Raw genomic sequence first — 20629 nt, 5'->3', positions numbered from 1 at the left:
AGTCAGGGGAGCCTGCAGATAGTTTAGGGAAAACTGCCACAGGGAGTGAAAACCAATTTTTCAGAACTACTGGCCAGTGCTCTCTTCGCCCTCATGCTTGTGGGGACAGTGGAGAGGCAGCTGGGGTTTCCGCGCTGTGGGGGCGTGGCCAGAGGCAGCGGGGGGCGTGGCCCAGGCCTGCACGTGTTGTGGTGTGAGGCTCTCTGCTCTGGCCAGGGCTAGCCCTATCAGATCCCCGCCCTGCGGTGGGCGCCTTGCAGCTCAGTGGTGCCTATGGAGGAAGGGCTCTGCGCCGCACTCCCATGGCAGCCGCCGGCAGCACCAAGGCCATGGCCCTGGTCAAGCGGACCTTGGTGCTGAGCCCGGTCGCTTCGCCCAAGACTCCTCCGGGCTCACCCCCACGGGGCTGCTCCTGGCCTCCTACCGCCTGGCCTTTCAAGGACTGGTCCCGGGCACGGAGCCCTGCTACCAGCTGCCTGCCCCAACCTCACTCCTGCTCCACGTCTGCCACCGCGGTCTGTCTTTTCTGCCCACAGAACTCGCTCAGCAACAGCTTGAAGACTTGCTATAAGTATCTTGATCAGACCAGTCGCAGCTTCGCCGCGGTTATCCAGGCGCTGGATGGGGACATACGGTTAGTGCAGAGCCCTGACTGGGGAGGACTGCTTTTCCAGGATCCTTTGAGTCACTGCAGCTACCTTGACGCACCACTTAGAATTATGGGCTCCTTGTTGTGGCTTAGGCAGAACTACCTCCCCCCCACTACTCCCGCCTGTGTGTTTACTTGCAAATGCCCTTCCAGGCACCTGGCCATCTACCAGCGTCCTTTTAGGCCAGCCCTTTCAGAGAAGGGGGTGGGGCAGCCATGTTGATTACCTTCTTTTAGTCTTGGCACCTGTACCAGTCAGTGAGCAGGCCAGACATTTTTCTTGGCTTTTGTCACCTTACATTTCAAGCATACTGAGTTTCAAAAAGTATCTCTTGTGTGCACTGCACCAAGTTTAGAGAAGTTACTGTACCTGTGACACCATTCATGCTGAAAAATTTTTCATCTGCAAAAATCTAGTGCCCTTTAAGCATTTACCTTTTGGTCCCTGCAGTGCATTGGTTAGATATAAAGCAGTCTTCGAGACATGTGGCATCCACCTGCTGTTTTCATTGTATTCTTTATAAATAAGTGGTAGTGTTCATTATTTGCACTTAAGACAGGAAAACAATTTTTTTTTATCTAGTTGATAAGATATAATTGCCCATCTAAACATACAAAGCCCAGTACACATCCATCCCTTAAGAACACTCATAATAGGGGTTGGGGATTTAGCTCAGTGGTAGAGCGCTTGCCTAGCAAACGCAAGGCCCTGGGTTCGGTCCCCAGCTCCGAAAAAAAAGAAAAAGAAAAAAAAAAAACCACTCATAATAACCTGTAAATGTGCAGAGAGGAATCTTACTGTCAGCTCCATATTGTCCGCAACTTCTCTCTCTGTCCCTCCTGTCTCTTCCTCCTTTCCGTTACAGTCTCCTCAGGAAAACAATTTTTAAGTGCTAAATATGGCAGGCTTTGGATGTCCCTTCTAATGGTCCCAGTTGTCCTGAACTCTGGATCTTCCTGCCTTAGCCTCCTGAGTTGACAGGCCTGAAGCACCACCCTGCTTTAAATGTTATCCAGAAATAAATATTGTCAAAAACAGACTGATAAAGTGGGTTAGCTGGTAAAAGCACTTGCTGCTAAACCTGACAACTTGAGCTCCGTTCTTAGAAGCCACAGGTGGAAAGGGAGGACCTCCCACACATGCTGGGGCACGCTCATGCTCTCTCTCACACGCAGAATAAGTAGATACTAAAGAAAAAGTGGGGGGTTGGGGATTTAGCTCAGTGGTAGAGCACTTGCTTAGCAAGCTCAAGGCCCTGGGTTTGGTCCCCAGCTCCGGAAAAAAAAAAAAAAAAGAAAAAGTGGACGCTTGGTACTGTGTTCCTAGCCTTTCCTCTTTTACAGTCATGCGGTGTGTGTGTTTTACCTGATCCTCCGAGCCATGGACACAGTGGAGGATGACATGGCCATCAGTGTGGAGAAGAAGATCCCACTGCTGCGAAACTTTCACACTTTCCTCTATGAGCCGGAGTGGCGGTTCACCGAGAGCAAGGAGAAGCACCGAGTAGTGCTGGAGGACTTCCCCACGGTACTGAACTCTGGGTATATTGTTAATAATTGGCAGTGCATTTGACCCCTGAGCTGAGAGAAAGGTCACCTGAAGAGTCTGAGGGCAGCTCAGAGTCCAAAGCACGAGTTTTCCTGGTTGGAATCTCAACTTAGTTATTGGTAATGAGGTACATAGCCCTTGGTTCCTCAATCTTCCCTCCGTGTGGTAGAGACCGTAACAGCTCCCCAAGTCTAGTGTTATACTAGTCTTAGGGCAGCATGGCTGTGCCCCCTTTCTACAGGCATTTATTGAGAAGTCCCAGGTCCATTCTTACAGAAGGACCTGAGATTCACATTTCAGATCTAAAGAACTGTCAAAATAGTAAAAGGAAAAATGGTGGATCTCCACACTGGATCACATGGGCCTGTTGACTGTAGTGTATGTACCCACAGTGAGGCTGGAAGCTTAGGGTTGCTGCTCACCATGGCGCACACCTTTGGGTAGGGTGTGGGCTTCTGCAGTAGCTGAGATGAGATCCTTGCCACTTTCTTAACTGAGTTCTGATTCTCTCCCAATCTGTACAGGTAGAACTGTAAAAGTTGGGTAATGTCTTAGGTATAAAGTTCTTAGAGTAGTGCCTGGTACATACGAAGTATTCTGTAGGTATTAGCTCTTGAGATGGATTACAGGTAAAGCCCCAAGCTTTAGGGGCCGAAAAGTTCATGGTGTACATGGACCTCACTTCCAGAATTTGCAAGTTTAGTCAAGTCACGTGTTCCCTGATACCCTGAAGAGGATATTTGTCTTGTACATAGTTTGCTAGAGGTTTGGAGAACAGTCCTTGTATGACTTTTGCAATAAAGGAATCTAGTCTATACTTCGATATAGGAGGGAGGCAAGGGGAACCCAACCAGGTTTGAGAAAGATAGGCTGTTTCCAACTTGCTGGGATCATGTTTTCAGGGCCAAAGACCAAAATATATGCTGTGCTATGAAAGTACATAGGACATCTGCAGGCTACTGAGGGCCCTAAAGCTCTAGGGAAGATACTGATACATTGGTATCCTTGGGGTACCTGATGGCCAGTGAATAGTTTTTCTGGCAACCATGTGGAGGTTGACTGGTGAGCCTTTGAGTCCTGCTAATGCAGTTGAAGTGCTGTGACCCACTTGGTTGTACCTTCTTAGTAACAGAAGTGGGTTTTATTTTTGCTGTTTTTCTCTTCAGCACTAGGTATGAAACCCAGGGCCCTCTGATCACTAGGTATTCTATTACTCCTCTATGTCCTCAGCCTGCCTGTTTTTTCCTTTGGAGACAGTTTCTCAATAATTTGCCCAAGCTGACCATGAATTCACTTTGTGTTTTAGGCAGCCCTTGAGCTTATAACTCTCCTACCCCAGCTTCCTGAGTAATCTGACTTATCTCCAAAAATATATTTTCCTTTGCTTTTTTGTTTTTGAACCAGGGTCTCACTATGTTGCCCTAGCTGGTCTGGAGCTGGCCACATAGACTAGGCTGAACTCGAACTCACAGAGATCTACCTGTGAGAAACAAGATCCCAGAGATCTCCTGGTGCTGGGATTAAAGGTGTATGCTACCAAACTACTTTTCATGTAGGGACATTATAACCTTTAAAGACTTTCTGATCATGGGATAATTTTATTATATGGATCATAAAAATTCAAGGTAGCCTCATCTACCCACCAGAAAGAACAAATGCTAAAGTAATTTGGGGGAGCTAGGTAATTTTCAGATCTTCATCTAGTAAGTTTGTTTTTTGTTTTTTTTTTTTGGTTCTTTTTTTTTTCGGAGCTGGGGACCGAACCCAGGGCCTTGCGCTTCCTAGGCAAGCGCTCTGCCACTGAGCCAAATCCCCAACCCCATCATCTAGTAAGTTTGTAAAGCCCAGCTGTCTTTGCATGTGCATTCCAATGTGAAGAGACTATTCTGTTTTGAAAGGTTTCAGAGGTGAGCAGTAAATTGATCTTGATCTTTTCCTGTTTGATCAAGAGTGTTTGGAGGCGGGGCACTGTCCCAGGGAGAGAAAAAGGGAGCTGAAAGAATAGGCCAGATACCACTCATTACTGTTAGTCCTTTATGTCCTGATGACTGAGAAGTCGGAAAGTCATGTTTTGTACCTGAATGGGAGACCCTCTCACTTTGTGAATCATCTTAAGACAGGAGGACATGGGAAGGTATGTTCAGAGAAGTTGTAGAGGAAGACTGGTCCTGGGATACCTTCTTCATGAGTATAGGTCACCCTCAGTGCTCACACGGAGCTGTAATAGGAGGGGAAGGTAACTGAAGTGTGTTAGTTTGAAACAAAACTATAAAGTATAGACATTTTAAACTCAAACCTAAAGGGTTCCGGACAAGGCTGGGTAGATAGAATGTACTTTGGAGGACAATTTTATTAGCTCTTTTTTCTCTAATATTGCATGCACCCTTGTTTTGAGAATAAGCCAAGTGAACTCTCTTTACTTGATGCACATCATGGGCCCAGAGAGCCCATGAGCCTGTGCTGCCTCTCGTTTCTCTGCCTCAGCCTTTGAAATGTGCCACCCCCTGTGGCTTATACTTACATTGTGTGTGGTGTACCTATACTGTCTACATTTTTGCATGTGAGAAACAGAGGTATGAAAAAAATGATAAAGTCTTTTGCCTAAATAGAGAATCAGGATTGGAACCCAGGGTTCCTGGCCTCAGAAACCTTGTGCTTGACTCCTGTGTCTCTTTTGATGCTTCTTTGAAGATTGGCAGCTGAGTGAGGTGGGGGAGTGAAGGCAGGAGGATTAGGAATTCAAGGCTAGCCTCAGCTATGTAGTGAGTTTTAGACCAGGATATATGTGAACTTGTCTGGAAAACAAACAAACAAAAACGCTAAAAGGGCAGGAAACAGTTAAGACTGCCAGGCATGTTGGCATGCATCAGTAATTCCAGAGAAGCCAAGGCAGGAAAACCAAGAGTTTGACAGTTTTGGGCAATGGAATGAAAGCCTGTTTCAAAGGAGAGGGGGTAGGGGAGGGAGAGAGGGAGGGAGGGAGGGAGGGAGGGAGGGAGGGAGAGTGAGTGAGTTTATTTGTGTATCTGTGTGTGTGTGTTTGTTTGTGTGTGTGTCTGTGTGTGTGGTGGGTTGGGTGGGTGGGGAGGGCTGTTAGAACAACAAACGGCCAGCAGTTTTAATCATAGCCTGCTGAGACCTTCTATAAGGGGGAGGAGTTTGTCTTGAAAGTCAATGGACATACCATAATCCTCTTGCCCTGTTTGGGATTTGGCCTTTATTGTCCCAGGAGACTTGTCACTGTAATGTGCCTTCATGTCCTTGGACTGGCCAGCAAGTGATACAGGGACCTGGGAGTGTGTCCTCACTGTGGCTTGGTCCCCCAAGGGGTTGGGGGAAGTCCTTGTGGCCTGTGTCTCACTGCAGAACCTGAAGGAAAACATAGTTCCCCTCAGGGTTCCAGCAAGACCAAGTCCTATTTTAATGGGTATTTTTTTTTTCATTTGCTTCAGTTCTGAATTACATTCCAAAATACCAAATTTTGGAATTCTAAAAGGCCACTAAGGATCATCGGGTACCCTTTCTGAGGTGTTTGTTTTCCCGCCCTCATTGGCCTGCCCCCTTATAAACAGAACTGCCCTTACCACAGGGCAGTGTGGCTTGGAACAGTAACAAGGGAGCACAGGGATTGGATTCCGGGGGAGTGTTAGATGGTTTCAGTCCATGTAGGAGTTGCCCTTTGACTCCAGCGTGGATTAGCTGTCCTAGAAGAGAGTTCTAAAAGACCAGATTGATTTTTATGTAGTTTGAGGAGGGAGGAGTTAATAGTTGATGTTCATCAGAGATGGCATGGTTGCTCTGTGGCCTGCTGGTATGCCCTTGGCCCTTCCTGAGATGTGTCTAGCTTTTACACAGATCTCTCTCTCACATGATATCTTAACATCACCCTTCACCCTTCAGTGCTCACAGAGGGACCAGCCGGTGGGACACACCTGAAGAAGCCTGAGGCAGGAGGATTGTGAGTTGGATGTCAGCTGAGGCAACATAGTGAGACTTTGCCTCAAAAATAAAAACAAAAATTTTGCTGTGTTTATGTTGTATGTTGATAACTTTTAAATGCTTTTTTGGAGCTGAGATAATTAGTAATATATTTCTAAACCTGTCAGTACTGCATTTTTATATGGATCTTAGACTTGCAAGAAAGACTATACTGGGCAGCAGACACAGAGTTAAACTGAGATCCTTGAGTAATTTAGAGACACAGCCTTGGAGTGAGGAAGATGCTGGCTTCATGAGTCCCTGGAGGACCCGACTGGTGCAGGGAAGCAGCTGTCCTATCACTGGCCTACGAGCTCTACAGGGTTGTGCATTTCTCTGGTACCATGAAGTGTGTGATCTGGTGTGTTTGATTGTTTTGTGTCTCATTTCAGATCTCCCTGGAGTTTAGAAATTTGGCTGAGAAATATCAAACAGTGATCGCTGACATCTGTCACAGGATGGGATGTGGGATGGCAGAATTTCTAAACAAGGATGTAACCTCCAAACAGGACTGGGACAAGGTTAGTATCTGTAACCAGGGTCCACATCTGCTCTGTAGATGGCCAACTGCCCCATGATGAAGCCCAGAACAAGGACAGAGTAGCCTCCAGATCTGGGTTTTTCTGGTTTAACCCACATCTATTGAAGTTGACAGTGTCCTCAGAACTACTTACCTTACAATTAAATGCTCTGTCAGTGACAATACATGCCCCACAGGTGTACTGTGCCAAGTGAATTGTAAGATTGTTCCTAAGTTGCCACAAAATTTTAGGTAAATGGCCAAATACTTTTCTGTAACCCAGAAATAACAGTACGGTTTCAAAAGTTAAAACAATGCTGTTTGTCGTTGTCATTTTCTTTTTCATTATAGAATACTGGGTACGCACCTGCTTTAGTGTGCGAGTCATCAGAGGAGTTCCTCCTTTTGTATTGCAGTAGCTCAGTGGTAGAGTGCTTTCCCAGCATGCCCAAGGCCCTGGGTTTGATCCCCAGCATTGCCAAAGCAGGAAAAGAGTAAGGAAATAGACAGGATGCACTAGATGTGCCCAGGTTTTCACGCCTCCTTCTCATAAGTCTGGGAAGCTTAGCCATATCCAGAGAGTCCTTGCTCTTCTCGAAGTAACTGTCCAGCGAGAGAGCAGGAGAGCAAGAGGTGGAAGTCCCAGCTGAGGCTCATTTGTTAGGCTGTGACTGTCAGCAGCCCCCACCTGCCCAGCTGACACTTAAACACTACATTTGTCAAAAATCTTGGTGACACCTTTTCAGAACTGGATTCATAGTTCTAACACCCTTTTAGCCGCCCGTGACTGCCCACCCCTATAACCTCAGCTACTTTGGATGCCTAGGTGAGAGGGTCACAGGCCTGTGTGGGCTACAGAATATGGCAGAAGTAAAGTGAGTGAGATCTGCCTTTAAAAAAAATAAAGTAGAATAAACCAGAGCTCTGCAGTTCAAACCCTAATAGGAAAAGGAAAGGGAAGACAGACAGACAGAAACCTTCGGGTCATAACAAGGTCACTGGCCACTGTTTCTCAGTTTGCCCATCCGTGCAGTGGAGGCAATAATAGGTCCTCCACGTGTTTACCTGCAGCGTGCTTACTTGGAGTGGCATCTTGATTGTGCGTGCACTTGGTGTGTTTTAATCAAAAGGAGACATTTAATCAAAATCAGACATTTTGCTCTCAACTTGCTGTTTTATAGCTCGGATGCCTGGCAAGGCTGTTTCTGTGTCGTGATTAAAGTGCTTTACACAATCTTTTGCAGTACTGTCACTATGTTGCTGGACTGGTGGGAATCGGCCTTTCTCGCCTATTCTCTGCCTCAGAGTTTGAAGATCCCATAGTTGGTGAAGACACAGAGTGTGCCAATTCTATGGGTCTGTTTCTGCAGAAAACAAATATCATTCGTGATTATCTGGAAGACCAACAAGAAGGAAGACAGTTTTGGCCTCAAGAGGTAACTGAAAATGGGGTACTTGGGGGAAAAACAGTTTTAGACTCTGAAAAATGAATCATCTAACCCAGTAGTTGCAGGTGGCTAAAATCAGTCACTGCTTTGGGCAAACTGGCTGCATCCAGGGATTCAAGCTCTGTGAATGGCTTTGGCCATTTCTCTTCTCTGGGCAGACTTCCTCCAAGCCACAGATATAACTCAGGCAAACCAACTTTACACCCTAGCTCTCGGGGCTCAGGCTGAGCACAGTCCTGTATCCAGCCACAGCCCGGGTCTTCCAACCATAGACCCGCATTATAGGTGTGCCCAACACAACCCGGATGGATTGAACCAAGAGTCTCTGACAATGAGGGGCAAAAGGTGGTGGCTCATGGTATGATACAAGCTAAGCATGCGCAAGGCTGTGGGTTCAAATCTCCAGCTCTTGGAGCAGGGGTGGAGGCAGAAGGGGTGCTGGGTAGAAAAAACTATAGATGTCTATTATATAAGAAAATGTTTTAATTAAACCATGAACATTGAAAAAAGGCTTGAATATTCCATAATTATTTACTGTGTTCACTCGAGGATTTCCTCTTGTGTTTTATAAAATGTTCTCCTAAAGCCAAGTGCTTTTAGATTAAAAAAATAGTCACAGAGTGATGAAATTAGCAATGTATATAACAGATGCAAAATTTATATTCTGATATAAAAGGACTCTGCTTGAGCTCAAGATGCTCCAGTTTCAGCCTTGTAGGGGCCGAGATTGTGAGAAAAGAGACCAGCCATCTCACAGAGATGTAGGATGTTTATACGTCCCAGGTGATGTGGACAGATTGGAGAAAGGCTCCTGCCTGTGGTTATCTCTGTGTGATGCCTTCATGGTGGAGAGTGGTGAAGGCCTTGTGGGTGATGCCCAGGCATATGGCCATCCAGAAAGAAGAGTAGGACCATCCTGGCCCAGTCTCACAGACACAGCTTGAATCACAAGCTTGTGACTCATGAGCACCAGTTCCTCAGCCTGTGAAATGAAATAGAAGAGCTCACCAGCACTACGGGCTGGAGGGGTGACAGAAATGAGATAGACGTCCCGTCCTCAGGTGTTAGTGTCAGCTCAAACAGCCTGAAAAGGGAGATTACCAAGATGCCATTTCTCACTAGGCAGGCCCACTGTGCTGCCTGTGAGGCTGTTTATTGTAGCACTATGTGTAAAGTTAAGCTTTCTCAACATTTCAAGTGTCTAGTCACAGGAGAGGAAGGATAGAGTCATGCTATTGTGATGTCATCTCCAGATCATGTCCCAGGGAGAAAACCAAATTGCGGAAACTGCTATGCTGCAGTTTAAATGGGAGATTTTTCTACAGTTTCTCTAACCGTGTTGTGGTTTTAGGGATACAGCTCAGAGGTACACTGCTTTTGAGCATGTATGAGGCTGTGGTTTAAATCCCTAGCACCAACTGTGGATTGGGGGCTATGGGGAAGGGGTGAGAAAAAAGGAAGGAGAGAAGAAAAAGTAATCCCGTTGTGAAATAATTTTATAGCAGAGCTGGGTGTGGTGAAACCTTCTTGCAGTCCCAGAACCCTCAAGGTTGAGGCTGGGGAATGTTTACTTCAAGACTGGCCTCAGAAAACACTCAATAAAACTTAGACAAATTGGTACTGAAATAGGGCAGGGGCCTGGGGGTCTGCTTCAGAGGCAGAGTGCTTGCTAGTACATGGGAGACTCTGGCTTGATACCTGGTAAAACTCCTGCTATTCTTACATAAACCTGGTAGCATAAAGCAGCTAGGTTTTAGAGGCAAGAGCCTGTGCTCATATGATCTTTGATTTATAGTAAGAGTATATGTTCAATGCTTGTTTTCTGGCACAAACCTTCTAAAACCTGAGATCTTTTATTTTATATTTTTGGAGCAAGATCTCACTATATAGCCCAGGCTAACCTAATCTCACACTCATTCTGCCTTGGCCTCCTCATGGTAATATTGGAGTCTTTTAAGAACTTAAAGGAGTTTTGCAAACAGATTTACTAATGGGTGTGGGTAGAGGATTGGGGCTCTTGGTTTGACCACTGTGCCTGAGAGAGATTCCTCCAAGGAAAACTATGTGACAGAGACAGAGAGGTGCTGCAGAACACGGAACAACTGGAGATAGAATTGGCCACCACTGGCATAGATTTAATTTATATTGTTTCCGTGATGAGGAAACAAAGCCCCCAGTGGCTAGGGATCGGGCTTTAATAGCTGACTAAGTGGAGGTGCCTGCAGGGTGGCACGGTGGAGAGGGCAGGAGGCTCCACACTCCTCCTCCCAGCTTCACTCTCTCTGCATCTCCAGCCTGTTGTCTACATCCTTCATGATGAGTACTGAACAGGCGACAACTTGGGACTTACAGTGGACATCTCAGCTAGGGGAGCATTCTTGTAGACTGAGCCTTCAACCCGTTGGATCTGATGCTTGGTGGGTATCAGGAAGTCCATATGACCTGCGATTTTCCCAGGAGGCACAGCTTAGGCAGATGACACAGGTCATTAGTGAAGTATTTTTGCCAGATTTACCATTTACAAGGAAAGCAGGGTGAGTGTACACCATGGGATTATGCCAGAGAAACAGAAAAATTGAGAAGTCTTCCAGGATGTGACACACCCTTTTTTTTCAATAAGTTCATGGCTACAGTACTTAGTGGTACCCAGCATATGTTGGATGTGGAACTTGTTTAGATTTGAGCAAACTGGTGGGGGGCGGGTAGTGGGGGAAGGTAAATTTGAAGAGTGTTTTATATTAATTATTCATGTTTAGAGGTGACCTGATAGTTCATGTATACACAAAAGGTTCTAGGTAGGAAATCGAGCTCAGTGATAGAACACTTGCCTAGCATGCAGGGGCCCCTGAGTTCTCCCTCCTCTGGGAGTTCATGGTGTAAGGATAAAGCAGTAAGCCTAGCTCTACTTAAAGTCACCCACGAGTGAGATGTAGATTGAACAGACGTGTCCTGTGCCAGGAACTGTTGAAGTGGGTTAATTTATACATTGATTCATCATTAAGTTTTTTGTTTTCTGGGTTCTGCAAAACATCTGGTACCTTTTGTCTGGGTAGGTTTGGGTGCATATAAAGAGTGGATAACATGGTGCTCGAGCAATGGCTCAGCGGTTCAGGGCACCCAGTGCCCTCTCACAGGACCTGAGTTTGGTTACCACCACCCACATACATGCAGCATTTACACACATAGATACATAAAGTGTATATAAAAATAGATCTTTAGTAAATAGTCATATTTTGTGATTTTAAATTAAAAATCATGAAACCCAGTCAGGTAGGATGGCCACATACCTGTAATCTCAGCACTCCAGACACCTGAGCTACTTCGTAAGATTCTGGTTTCAAACAAACAGTAACAAAAGACAAAACAAGGCACTCCCCACGCCAAAAGAAACTGCTGAGCTCTTCACGTTTTGGAAGTGAGGGTCTGAGAGCCCTGTTCTAAGTTCCTGTTTCTACTACTCGGGGAGGTGATGGCCCTGCTTTGCAGTTGCTTGTTTTTCTATACATTCTTGCTCAGCAGCACTGTCAGTGGGATTGGCGGTTGTGGGCTGGGAGCGGTCTGCTGGTGCTGGAGTTGATTTGTAGTAGCTGGGGGTGTTGTAATAGACTCACCCTCCTGCTAGCAGGAGACCTACCTCTGCATGCCGTGGTCATTACACTGCTTGGTGCGTGCTGCATTAATTATCTATAAGGGACCCTTTCCACAGGCCACCCTGCCTCTCTTGTCATGCATTGGGCCTTGACCAAGCACTGTAAATGGCTGCTATGTGAAGCCTAAAGCAGCTGAATCTCAGTGTACAGTAAAATGATTTCACTCGTTCATGTTTTGCTGTTGTTTTTTGGTGTTGAAGGTGGAACCCAGGTCCCACACATGCTAAGCCTGCATGTTAAATGGTCTACATTGAACCTCCATCCCCTATAGGAATCTCCTAATACATGTAAATTCTTCACCAGTTAACTTGTTTTGTACTTTGCTGACTGGCCAGGTATGGGGCAAATATGTTAAGAAGCTGGAAGACTTTGTTAAGCCAGAGAACGTAGATGTGGCCGTGAAGTGCTTGAATGAACTCATAACCAACGCCCTACAACACATCCCTGACGTCATCACCTACCTGTCAAGGCTCCGGAACCAAAGTGTGTTTAACTTCTGTGCCATTCCACAGGTATGAATGGGTGCTGAAGGAGAGCGGTGCTTGGGCTGGCAGAATATGGCTCCTGTCTTGCTCTGTTGTGTTCAGGGGCACAGTGTCTTAGGAGCGTTCACTACCTATCTCAGGAGTAGGTAGGGAGCCACAGCAGAGTCCTTGCCTCACAGTCAGGAACAAGGCTAACTGTTCCTTCTGGGGTTTACTCTTTTCCATCAAGAATTCTAAACTGGCTAGATCATTCTGCTAATAAAGCCTGGGCCTCAGCCTAGGTGACCAGCGTGCTGGCTAAACCAAGTAAGGCTGCTGGCACGAGACATGGCTCAGCAGACCAGGGCTCTTGCCACAGAGTGACCTCCTGAGTCAGATTGCTGGTACCCCGCATTGCCTATACACATGAAATGAATAGATTCATGCAGTAACGTCTTCACTCACCTAAGTATTGTAATCCTTTGTACTCAAGATAGCAGCATCTTGTCCTGTAGACCCGGCAACTATATGTTCTGAGGCTTAGTAATTTCCTTTACCTATTATTCCTATATTAACTCACTCGGAAGCTTGGTTTGATCTTGACCTGACAGTTCTGAACAGTCTCAGGTAAATCTGTTTGGCTATCCTAGGTTTCCATCAGCCCGAGAGCCCTTTATCTTTGAGCACAGGAGGTCATGACCCTCTCCCTTCCATTGTTCTTTTATCTCATACCATTTTTAATGTATAATGACTATATCCATAAGAGAATAAAGTAGAAAATTCTTACCAGATATTATTTTGAAATACATATCTAGTGTACTAGCTAACTGCTTTAGTATGGAAATGTTGGATTCACTTGTGTGTAACTGAGATGGAGTCTTTGTGGCTAAATGACAGAATAATAGAACCCTGTTGTTGAGCATGGAGGAGCTAGAAAGGCAGAACCTTACTGGCCTACTCTCTGGGTACTGCTGCTTGGCTGGCCCACATTGTGCATTCCACAGAAAGGCTTCGCTAATTTAATTTGTGAGCTCTGTCTTCATGAACTGAGAGTCTCCCCTCTCCTGTTGCCTGTAGGTAATGGCCATTGCTACGCTGGCTGCCTGTTACAATAACCATCAGGTATTCAAGGGAGTAGTGAAGATTCGGAAGGGGCAAGCAGTTACCCTCATGATGGATGCCACCAACATGCCAGCTGTCAAAGCTATCATATACCAGTACATAGAAGAGGTGGGTTCTTACTTAATTTTCTGTCGTTTGTAGCTGTTTTTATGCATTAAATGCAGACCGTGCTTGGATAGTAGGTGGTCCTCACTTAGTGTTACAGCCTAAAGAGAGTGGTTGGTATCCCTTATTGGAAAGTACACACAGCCCTGTGGGACCCTGGTGATGACATGGAGCAAGGCTGCATGCCGAAGCCTCTAGGAAGAATCAGTCTGTCTCCCAAGCCGTGAGGTGATCTCCGAGGCCAACCAAGCTTGTGATGGGTGACATGGAGGCTTAGGGACGCTAAGGCAGAGCATGGCTGAGGGAATCTCAGATCGCAAATGCTCGTGTCCTGACATTCAGGCTGCTGTGCTCCATCATATCCCAGGCCTCACCTGAAAAACCCCATGGGGAGTGAAGACAGAGGAAGATGAGGAAGTCAGTGAGTCTTAAGTGCTTTTTTTCATTTTGTTTTGTTTTCCTACGACTCTTATTTCAAATGCCAAAACTAATTTACAAACAAAACGTACTTACTTCCTCAAGCTGTGCCTGCCGGCATGCATAGGTGGACCAGCATGCGGCAGTGCAGTGTCTGCTCAGACTGGTCCCAAACATACTGTAGTCCTCCCTCCTCAACCCAAGCCGTGGGGCTCCAGGCGAGGTTTGGGGATTTCTGGCTTACCACTCGTTGTAGGAAATCGCTTCTGAAAAGTTGATGAGCACTAAGTTCATGTTTGGTTTTGTGTTTTCTTGACTGTTAGAATTAAGTGCTGCTGGTGGCAGTTTGAAGGCAAAGGTGGCATGGTATTTCTGTGAGTGCTGCTGCTGTAACTCTGCCACTGTGTCCCCTGCTTATCTGACTGCATTTGCAACTTCAGGGCAGAGTTGAGTAGTTACAACAGAGTAGCCCAGATAGCTAAAAATAGCTTCCAGCCCTTTAAGAGAAAGTTTGCTGACTTCTGACTCAGGGTTTCTAATTTTCTTTAATATTATTTCAGTAAAAAGCAAGGTAAAAGATGAATTAATATTTCAGTTGATTTGATGCAGAAAAAAAATCAAAATTGTAAAGTTCAAACATTAAAATCTGAGCTTTCATGTCAGCTTTATGGAGATTTTCCCAAAGATGTTTTATAATGAAGATTTGCTGCCTAGAAATGTAACTTAGCTGGTGGAGTGTTGGCCTAGCATGCACGAAGCTCTAGGTTTGATCCCCCAGCACCCACCATATAAACCGGCCAGGGTGGGATATGGCTATAATCTACCATTGGGAAGGTAGGATCAGGAATTCAAGGTCATCCTCACCTGTATGGCAGATTTAAGGCCAGCCAGAGCTATGTGGCACTGTCTCAAAGTCAGTCAGCCAGTCAAGGCTTAGATGAGGTCCACAGGTAGGCTGATCTGTGGTGTCCAGATGCCAGCTATAGCCGATCTTGTTTCTCCATACAAATCAATTGTGTTCTTCCAGGAAAGGAGGTTATGTCTGTTCTGTCTCCTCAGTGGCACTGGGAAGACCAGGAAGAGGCCTAGAGAGGTGCAGTGTAGGCTCCCCCTGCCCTGCCCCCCACAGGTGACGTCCACTCAGCAGCTAGAGCAGCCTGCACATCACCTGGGAACTTGCATCCCCTACTCTGCCACACTGAACTCCTTGGCAAGTGCCATTGTTTTCATGGTCCTGTGCCTTTTTTGTTTGGTTTGGGGCATCCTTAACTGTACAAATTAGCACTTGGGTGCATATAACCCAGAAGGGGAAGAAATATTTTAATGGCCTTTCCAATGATAAGCCCAATAACCAGTTTGTTTTAAAATCACAATCTGCCCCTCACCTCCCCATCCCCACCCTCAGAAGTCATTTGGCCATTTGACTCTGTGGCTCTTTTCTCCTTGGAGCCCTTTGCTTTCCTGTCTTTGGCGGTGACTTTGATGGTGCTACTTAACCTCTCCCCTCCCTCCTCCTGAGCCTTCTTCCTCTTCTACTTACTCGTTAGGTGTTGGGTTACTCTGTGTTCAGTCTTCATCTGTTTTCCTGTCATGGAGGTGTTTCATGGTTATTACCCAGCCAAGGGCTCAGATGTGAGCTCTAAGTGACATTGCCATCTTCCTTAATCACGGGATCCTTGGGGCACCCTGGAGCCCTCTCCTATCCAGACTGACCTATCTGTGATTTCATAACTGCATTAGTCTTTGACCCAGTAATGCAGGACTTCATTCTGCAGAAGGGAGAATGCATGCTGTGTAGCATTCTGCTCTAACCTCATTGGCAGGTATGCCAGCCTTCCATCACTATAATGGACCACCCGAGCTAATTAGCTTACAAAGAGAACTGGGCTTGAGTGTTGGGAGTTCCAGCCTGTGACTAATCACCCCACTATTTGGGGCCTGTGGCAATGCGCAGCACATTATGCAAGTGCATAGTTAAGTAACATCTTCCCAACCCCCATCCCCACCATCCAGAAGGAAGAGATCAGTCCCATCCTTTTCAAGGCCTGTCCTGGCCTTTATGGGCAGGGAGAGAGCTGAAGGACCAGCCCAGCCTGTGGGTACGAGGTGGAGCGTGAGGTTTATCTGTGTGAGAGGGTCACCTGTGAGTGCAGATTCCAGCAGAGGCCAGAAGTCCCTGGAGCTAGAATTGCAGGTGGCTGTAAGCCTCCTTATGTGGGTGCCAGGAACTGAACCCAGGTTCTCTTCACAAGCCTCAAATACTTTTAACCACTGAGCTATCTCTCCAGCCCCCTACATTTAACTTAAAAAATTATAGAGAGAGATGGCTCAGCTGTTAAGTACACTGGCTGAAGAGGACTTGGGTTCAGTTCCTAGCACCCACGTGACAGCTCACAACTGTTCCGGGGGATCCAGAATGCCCCCTTCTGACATAGGTACCAGGCACATACTTGATGTAGATGCATCATACATACAGGCAAAACACTGATAGACATTAAAACTAAATCTTTACCACCACCACCCCGCCCCCACCAAAGGTAAGTGTAGTGTTAGGAAGATCAGGCCTTAAGGCAAATTTTACTCCCTGAGCTATCTCTCTGGCCTTGCCTACTTACTACTTTTTATTAGCTTTTGTTAGATTTATTTTGCTTTATGTGTATGAATTTTTTGCCTAAATGTATGTATATGTACCATGTATGTCCCCCAGAACTGGTGTTACAGATGGTTTTGAACCACATGGATGCTGGGAATCAAATCTGGGCCCTGCAATAGCAACAGGTGCTCTTAGCCACTTAGTCATTTCTGTAGCCCCAGTCCGGTTTACTTTTATTTTAAAAGGTTTGCTTATTTTTCTTTTATGGATATGGGTATTTTGCTTACATGTATTACACATATGTCTGTGTACTATGTGTGTGCAGTACCCATGGAGACAGAAAGTGGGTGGTGGATCCTCTGGGACTGGAGTTTCAGATGTGAGCCTTCAGATGGGTGCTGTGAACAGGTCTCCCTGCTGAGCCATCGCTCCAATGGAGATTGCAGTCTTCCCCCATCAAGCACATGCTTTTTGGTCAGCCTAACTAAATCCTGGCTGCCACTGTGAGCTGTTGGGATCTGAAGTTGTGTAGTGGCTGCTCTGCAGGGCTTCGCTGCTCCGTGGTGAGAGTGCAGTGCACTGTGCTTCCTTGCTCACTGGGTGGTGCTTTGGGCTCAACGTAGAGTAAGTGACTCCTGTTCTTAGAACCTGCCTTGTCCTTGGTGGCATGACCTAAAGCACCTGCCTGCTGAGAACTGTTAGAAGCAGCCATGAAAATGTGTGTTCTTCTTTCCTTAACAGATTTATCACCGGGTCCCCAACTCAGACCCGTCAGCTAGCAAGGCCAAGCAGCTCATCTCCAACATCAGGACGCAGAGCCTTCCCAATTGCCAGCTCATCTCCCGAAGCCACTACTCCCCCATTTACCTGTCCTTCATCATGCTCTTGGCTGCCCTGAGCTGGCAGTACTTGAGCACTCTGTCCCAGGTCACAGAAGACTATGTCCAGAGAGAACACTGACTTTGTTTAGCTGGAAGCGGAAGTCCACGTGAAGTGGGTTTTTCTTCTTCCCCCAGCTGGATTTTGACTTCCCTTGGTTTTTCCTTCTACTCTAATCTTTCGGAGAACTGAGTGTGGGACCTTTAGGAACTCTGAAGAGGAAAGGACGCCTTGCCCTCAGCAGCCTGGTGCTTCCTGGATGTGGTCCCTGCCTCTTGTAGCCACTGGCATCATGTTGACCGAAGCACTGGAAAGGCCACATGTGATCCTAGTGAACCTGGCTAGAATGCTGATTGAATCTATTTAATTTGAAACAGCCTTTGAATACCTATCACAGTAGAAAATGAAGTGACTGGTCCTCTCTTTCTCATCAGCTTGACGATAGAAGGGATTAATCGTCGATATTCTAGGTGATAACTGCCAAGCTTCCCGAGTGCAGGCGTGGCTTCCCTGCCCAGGGGGCAGCACAAGCAGTCAGTCATCTTGTGCTGGTGGCCACCTGTCAGAAGCATGCCCTCCAGGAAAGGCTTGGGATCTTGAGATTTTTATAATAGCATGAAAGCCCAGGCAGATGGCTTGGTGATCTCAGGACACAGATCTCAGTATCTGTCTCAACAGCCAGTTAGCAGGGACTGGGAAGGGCTCGATGGCTGCCCTGTGTTGCTGGTGAGGGTAAGCAGGCAATGTGTACCTGCTGCTTCCGCCTGCCACTGGCACTTCCCTACTAGACACCTCCACAGCCATTTGTTAGGGTTTTCCTTGAAGTCTCAAGACAAATGATGACAGAAAGGACCAGTTCTGTATTGGTGGTTAGTAGGCTACGTTGTCATGGTGGCCTCTGGCAACCCAGGTACCTGAAAACCAGTTTCAGGGACAGCAGTGGAGAACATACTCTAGGCAAACATACTGGCCTGTTTCCTATTATAACAAGATACCTAAGGCCAACTACTTTTTTTACCAAGAGAAGAGGTTTGTTACAGCACAAGATGAGGTGGCCCTGTCGTTAGCCCTTGAAGGGCCATGTGGAAAATAACACGTGGTGAGGGAACATGTGACAGGAAGCAGGAGTCAAGCCCTACACCAGGCTGACACTGCACGCTCTAACTAGCTCAGACTGGCCTGCAAGTCTATGTAGCCTTGAACTTGAGTGATCCCACTGTCTCTCAGCCTTCTGAATTTCAGTTACAGACATGAGCCACCCCACTCTTGTCCTGGAAGGCTAGCATTGAGCCCTTTTGAGAACAGTGCCTCCAAAACCTGATCACCTTGCACAGGGCCTCAGTCACCTCACTGTCACCCTTTGGGGGACACCACAGACACAGTCTGCTCCCCTTTTCAGCCTGATGGGCATGTTGACTTCGCGAGATGCTCCAGCCAGCTTGGTGGTCCATTCAGCTTAAGTGAAGTCTCTGTGCCCCAGTGGTAAATCTGTTTGTATACAGACTCTGCTAAATTGCTCACTTGAGGCTCTCAGCCTTGAACAAACACCATCCTGTTGAAACCAAAGTAATGTTCCATGGTTCTTTAACTTCTGTTACAGAAGCACAAAGGTCTTAATGTTCATCCTTTCTGGAAGCTACAACTCTTAGCAGTCATCCCAGCATGTGGTAGGTGGAGGCAGAAGAGATTCAAATTCCTAATCAGTTATAGGCTACACAGGACACTGTCTCTCCCAAAAACCTGGGTCTGAGTGATAGCACCCAGTAGTTCTTCCAGAGGTCCTAAGTTCAATTCCCAACAACCCCATAGTGGCTCACAACCATCTATGAGGTCTGATTCCTTCTGATGTGTATGAAGACAGCACTCATATACATAAACTGCATGAATAAATCTTTAAAAAGAGGAGGGACAGACTCTAATCCTCTGAAACTAACTTCTTTCCCTTGGCAAAACAAGACACCACGCTCCACTTGAATTTCAGATAGTGTTGTTTGTATCCAAATATTTAACATGGTGCATTTCTGAAGCCACTCTACATTTAGTTGGACATTATACAAACCGTCTATGTCTGACACACCTACCTTTTTCTCATTTTGTTGCTGGGCACTGAGCCACGGGTCTGTCTTGGGCCCTGGAAAAGCCCTCTACTACCAAGACCTCCCTAGCCTGCTCTTGACCTAATTTACAGCATCTCCCATGTATCCACTTGGTTTCTTCCGCATTGAGTGTGCTGCTTTTCTCAGAGGCCCATCCTTATCCAGCCATTGTTACAATAAGAAGGATCTGTTCTCTACCTGTCCTCTGGTTATTTGCAAATCATAGCTAGGACAGCCCCTTGGGGGCTTTCCCCCTGTTGAGTAGTTTTCCATTCTCCATGGTAGCGGGAAGCAAGAGCTCCAAGTGTATTGTAATCAATCTGGAACAAGGCCTGGCATGTTACCTAATGAGTTCCTGGGCAGCATGAATGCAGTTTGTCATTAGGACCTGTTTGAAGGCCATTGCCCAAACTGTAATTAATGTATCTTAAATGACCTGGTTGGGCAGCAGGTAGTGATTCAAAGGCCTGGCACTGATACTGGCCCAGGTTTGAGGAGCACACACTGAATAGGACTCTGTTCAGTGTGTTCCAGTTTTAATGTGTAGAAAGGGAGAGTCATCAAAATGCCCTGAAGCTGGCCTCAAACTCCCAGAGATCTGTTTGCCTCCCAAGTACCCATTTGTCATCTTGTACCCAAGAAGACAGCTCCTGACCTGAGCACAGGGAGAATCTGACTGTGGAAGACATCTAGAGCCACTCCCAAGCACAGGATTAACAACAGGTTTCTCAGGCTCCTTCAGTGATCGATCAAGAGGATGCCCATAGTCCGTAGTTTAGCCATCTTCACTGGCTGTGGGAGGCAGGAAGGGAGTTGTGGGTGGGCACGTGGTGAGGCAAGAAAGGAAGTGTAGGAGGCAGCTGTTGCTGTAGTTGAGGGTAGGCGGGGCTGTCTTGGAGTACTGAGGCCCCAGTACCCAAGCCAGGTTGCCTCAAGCTGAGTTGCATGTGTACACTCGCCAGGCATTTAGAACTGCGTTGATATAGAGTTCTGATTGCTGACACGGGAAGGCAAGCTTCCTCAGTTTCCAGAGAATCAGCCCCTCTCATTTAACAGGAGGAAGTAACATTCACAGGACAATGAAGCCAATGCTGATTAGCGAAGTTCCCTGTCCCCTCCGCACTACACTGTTTTTGTAAAATCCATGAAATATAGTGAC

The 20629-nt window shown here is 46.6% G+C and overlaps 1 protein-coding gene and 1 long non-coding RNA gene across 2 annotated transcripts in view; both read left to right on the top strand.

Annotated features, from left to right (window-relative positions):
- Fdft1 (farnesyl diphosphate farnesyl transferase 1) overlaps positions 1-19287 on the top strand; it is a 28055-nt gene extending 8768 nt beyond the window's left edge. The window contains exons 2-8 of the mRNA NM_019238.2: positions 537-634; positions 1994-2177; positions 6569-6697; positions 7941-8132; positions 12130-12306; positions 13336-13488; positions 17237-19287. Of these exons, the coding sequence (NP_062111.1) occupies positions 537-634; positions 1994-2177; positions 6569-6697; positions 7941-8132; positions 12130-12306; positions 13336-13488; positions 17237-17455 (1152 nt within the window). The 3' untranslated portion in view covers positions 17456-19287. The remainder of the gene's footprint in view (positions 1-536; positions 635-1993; positions 2178-6568; positions 6698-7940; positions 8133-12129; positions 12307-13335; positions 13489-17236) is intronic.
- LOC134482130 (uncharacterized) lies at positions 8139-11963 on the top strand. Its single transcript, XR_010058168.1, has 2 exons — positions 8139-9510; positions 10439-11963. It is a non-coding gene; the product is annotated as an uncharacterized LOC134482130 (long non-coding RNA).
- Positions 19288-20629: the final 1342 nt, after the last annotated feature.

This window comes from Rattus norvegicus, chromosome 15 (genome assembly GCF_036323735.1).
Source record: "Rattus norvegicus strain BN/NHsdMcwi chromosome 15, GRCr8, whole genome shotgun sequence".
In the NCBI taxonomy this organism is placed as follows: domain Eukaryota; kingdom Metazoa; phylum Chordata; class Mammalia; order Rodentia; family Muridae; genus Rattus; species Rattus norvegicus.
Note: the sequence above shows the minus strand (reverse complement) of the source record. Positions and strands in the feature narration are given on the sequence as shown.